General features: G+C 36.5%; 1 protein-coding gene across 1 annotated transcript in view; it reads right to left on the reverse strand.

Moving 5' to 3' along the window:
- Positions 1-461: 461 nt before the first annotated feature.
- Positions 462-2,239, reverse strand: part of LOC106524404 (fibroblast growth factor receptor 1-A) — a 55,573-nt gene continuing 53,795 nt past the window's right edge. Inside the window, exon 17 of the mRNA XM_014018201.1 lies at positions 462-1,217. Coding sequence (XP_013873655.1) covers positions 1,119-1,217 — 99 coding nt within the window. The 3' untranslated portion in view covers positions 462-1,118. The remainder of the gene's footprint in view (positions 1,218-2,239) is intronic.

Raw genomic sequence — 2,239 nt, forward strand, 5'->3', positions numbered from 1 at the left:
ATTCCACATTATTACAAATAACTTCATTTCTGGACATTTATGGTTTGATTTCTTTGTATGTATGGATCACTTGGGTTGTTACCGACATCTGGTGAAAACTGCATGTCATTAGCACCTCTAGTAATATATTTACTGAGAAAAATGGTGACGTGTTCAATACTTATTTTACCCGCTGTAATAAAGGGCAGATGCACGTATTGTTGCCACATAGTGATGATCTATGTTGCCACTATGATAATAAACCACAAAAACCTTGCTAAGAAACACTTGTGCTATTTTCAAAACCCTCTACAACATTTCACTCTAACCTTGCAGTCTTAATTTACACCTGAAGACCTCACCAAGACCCTACAAAAACCATCCACACTCTGGTTGTTTTTTTTTTTTAACATCAATGTGGAGCAAACATTTCAGTATAACTTCTCACTTAAGTTTTATCATCAGTTATCAAAACAAAGAACTGACAAATTCATATGCTTTTAATACTGTTATTTGATTATTTTATACATTCAGCTAAAAAGCTTGTGTAACAGCTACAAATCAGCTGGAGGATAAGTGCAATATAAATTATTGGTAACACTGGCATCACTGGCAACATCACATCAGAGTCGAGTATAGAAAAACAAGTCAGATTAATGTTAATCTAACATAGATCTGCTAATGAGTAGTAGTGAGTTTCAGAATGCTAATAAAGATCAGCAAAAATAAAAAAAAATCCATTTTACAAAAACTGTTTTTGTACATTTTGTTGTTGATTTATGATCTTTTTCTATTATATCTTTCTCTTCCATTTGATGCAGCTGTAATAATTCAGACTGAGTAACCCAAACTAATATTTACAATATTCACACTAATTACATCAACACTGAAACCAGGTCTTCTTGAAGTGGCAAGACTCAGGTCTTTTTGTCCTTGTCTAGTAAGTCGATGGATTTCCCATCTGAAGGAGTCCAGCTCAGTCCAGCTCTTCTTCCCATCAGTCTGCAGTGAAGGAGCTCATCTGAAACCCCTCTATGTCTGCTCAGTGGACCCCATCGGGGAGAGCAGGGGTACCGCATAGTGCTGCTCAGGAAACGGGGTGAGGGTGATTCAGGGAGGGGAGGAGGATCCCACCAAGACTATGTTGAGGTACAGGAATGTGTGGTGGTGGAGTGAATGACAGGGGAGTACTGAACCGGTGAGTACTGGACCAGAGGGACGGCCAGGTCCAGGTACTCCTGTAATAGGTTAAAACAAAGTTTTAATTTTAAGAAACTCATTTTAAGCTCACATTTAATTGTTTTCCCAATTTTTTTGTTTGTTTGTTTGTTTGATGCATGTCATAATAATCAAGATCTTTGCTTAACACCTTAAAATTAACTGTTGGAGTCGACCCTCTCTTTATGTCAGCAAAATATCTCATTAATTACTAAATAGTTTGGGATTCAATGTTCAGAAAGAAATCAAAATCGATCTACAATTTATTAACTTTTGAAGTCAATCTCATTCAAGATGGCTGCCACAGATAATCAACATTAGCCAATACAAAACTGGCTACAACTCAGGTAAAGGAGACATATCGTGTTGGTAAATCCTTCTTTTTCACATTTAAATCATTCAGCTGGAGTCTATACACAGTAAAACTGCAATGCTTTGGTCTAAATTCCTTCATAGTGTAACTCCACAAACCCCTCTTTTACCTTGCTCTTTTTTGTGTCTCAGAGCAACTCATTTTAATGCTGTCTCTTTAAATCCAATTAGGAGTCGTCGTCTCCCCCACTTCCAGCTTCCAGGCTAGACCATTCTAGTTTGATGGAGGGGTTTATAATTATATACATATTTACAAATTAATTAAAAGATGTAAAAAAAAGGCGGGAAAGACTAAATTCAAATTTTCAGCGCTCCTAGAGACTTCAAATATGCAAGAAAATGTATTTAACGACTAAAAAAGTGGATTTGGCTTGATATGTCCACTTTAATTTGATAGATTTTGAGCTAAAATCTAACATGGTAACTAAGAGTCCTGCATCATAGATATACAGTATAAAGACCTCGTGAAACAGTGAAGTTCTAAAAATGTAAGGAAAAAAAATTGTATAGGTCCTCTGGACGGGTTCTTCTTTAATGAAACGTTTCGTCTCTCTTCCAAGAGACTTCTTCAGTCTGAGAGTTTCAGGCATTTTGAGAGTTTTCACTCATTTACAGGCCAGCGGTCACTCTTTCAGAGATGAGGATGTTCTCATTCTTGATAGGGAGGAAC

This window comes from Austrofundulus limnaeus, unplaced genomic scaffold (assembly GCF_001266775.1).
Source record: "Austrofundulus limnaeus strain Quisiro unplaced genomic scaffold, Austrofundulus_limnaeus-1.0 Scaffold186, whole genome shotgun sequence".
Classification (NCBI taxonomy): Eukaryota; Metazoa; Chordata; class Actinopteri; order Cyprinodontiformes; family Rivulidae; genus Austrofundulus; species Austrofundulus limnaeus.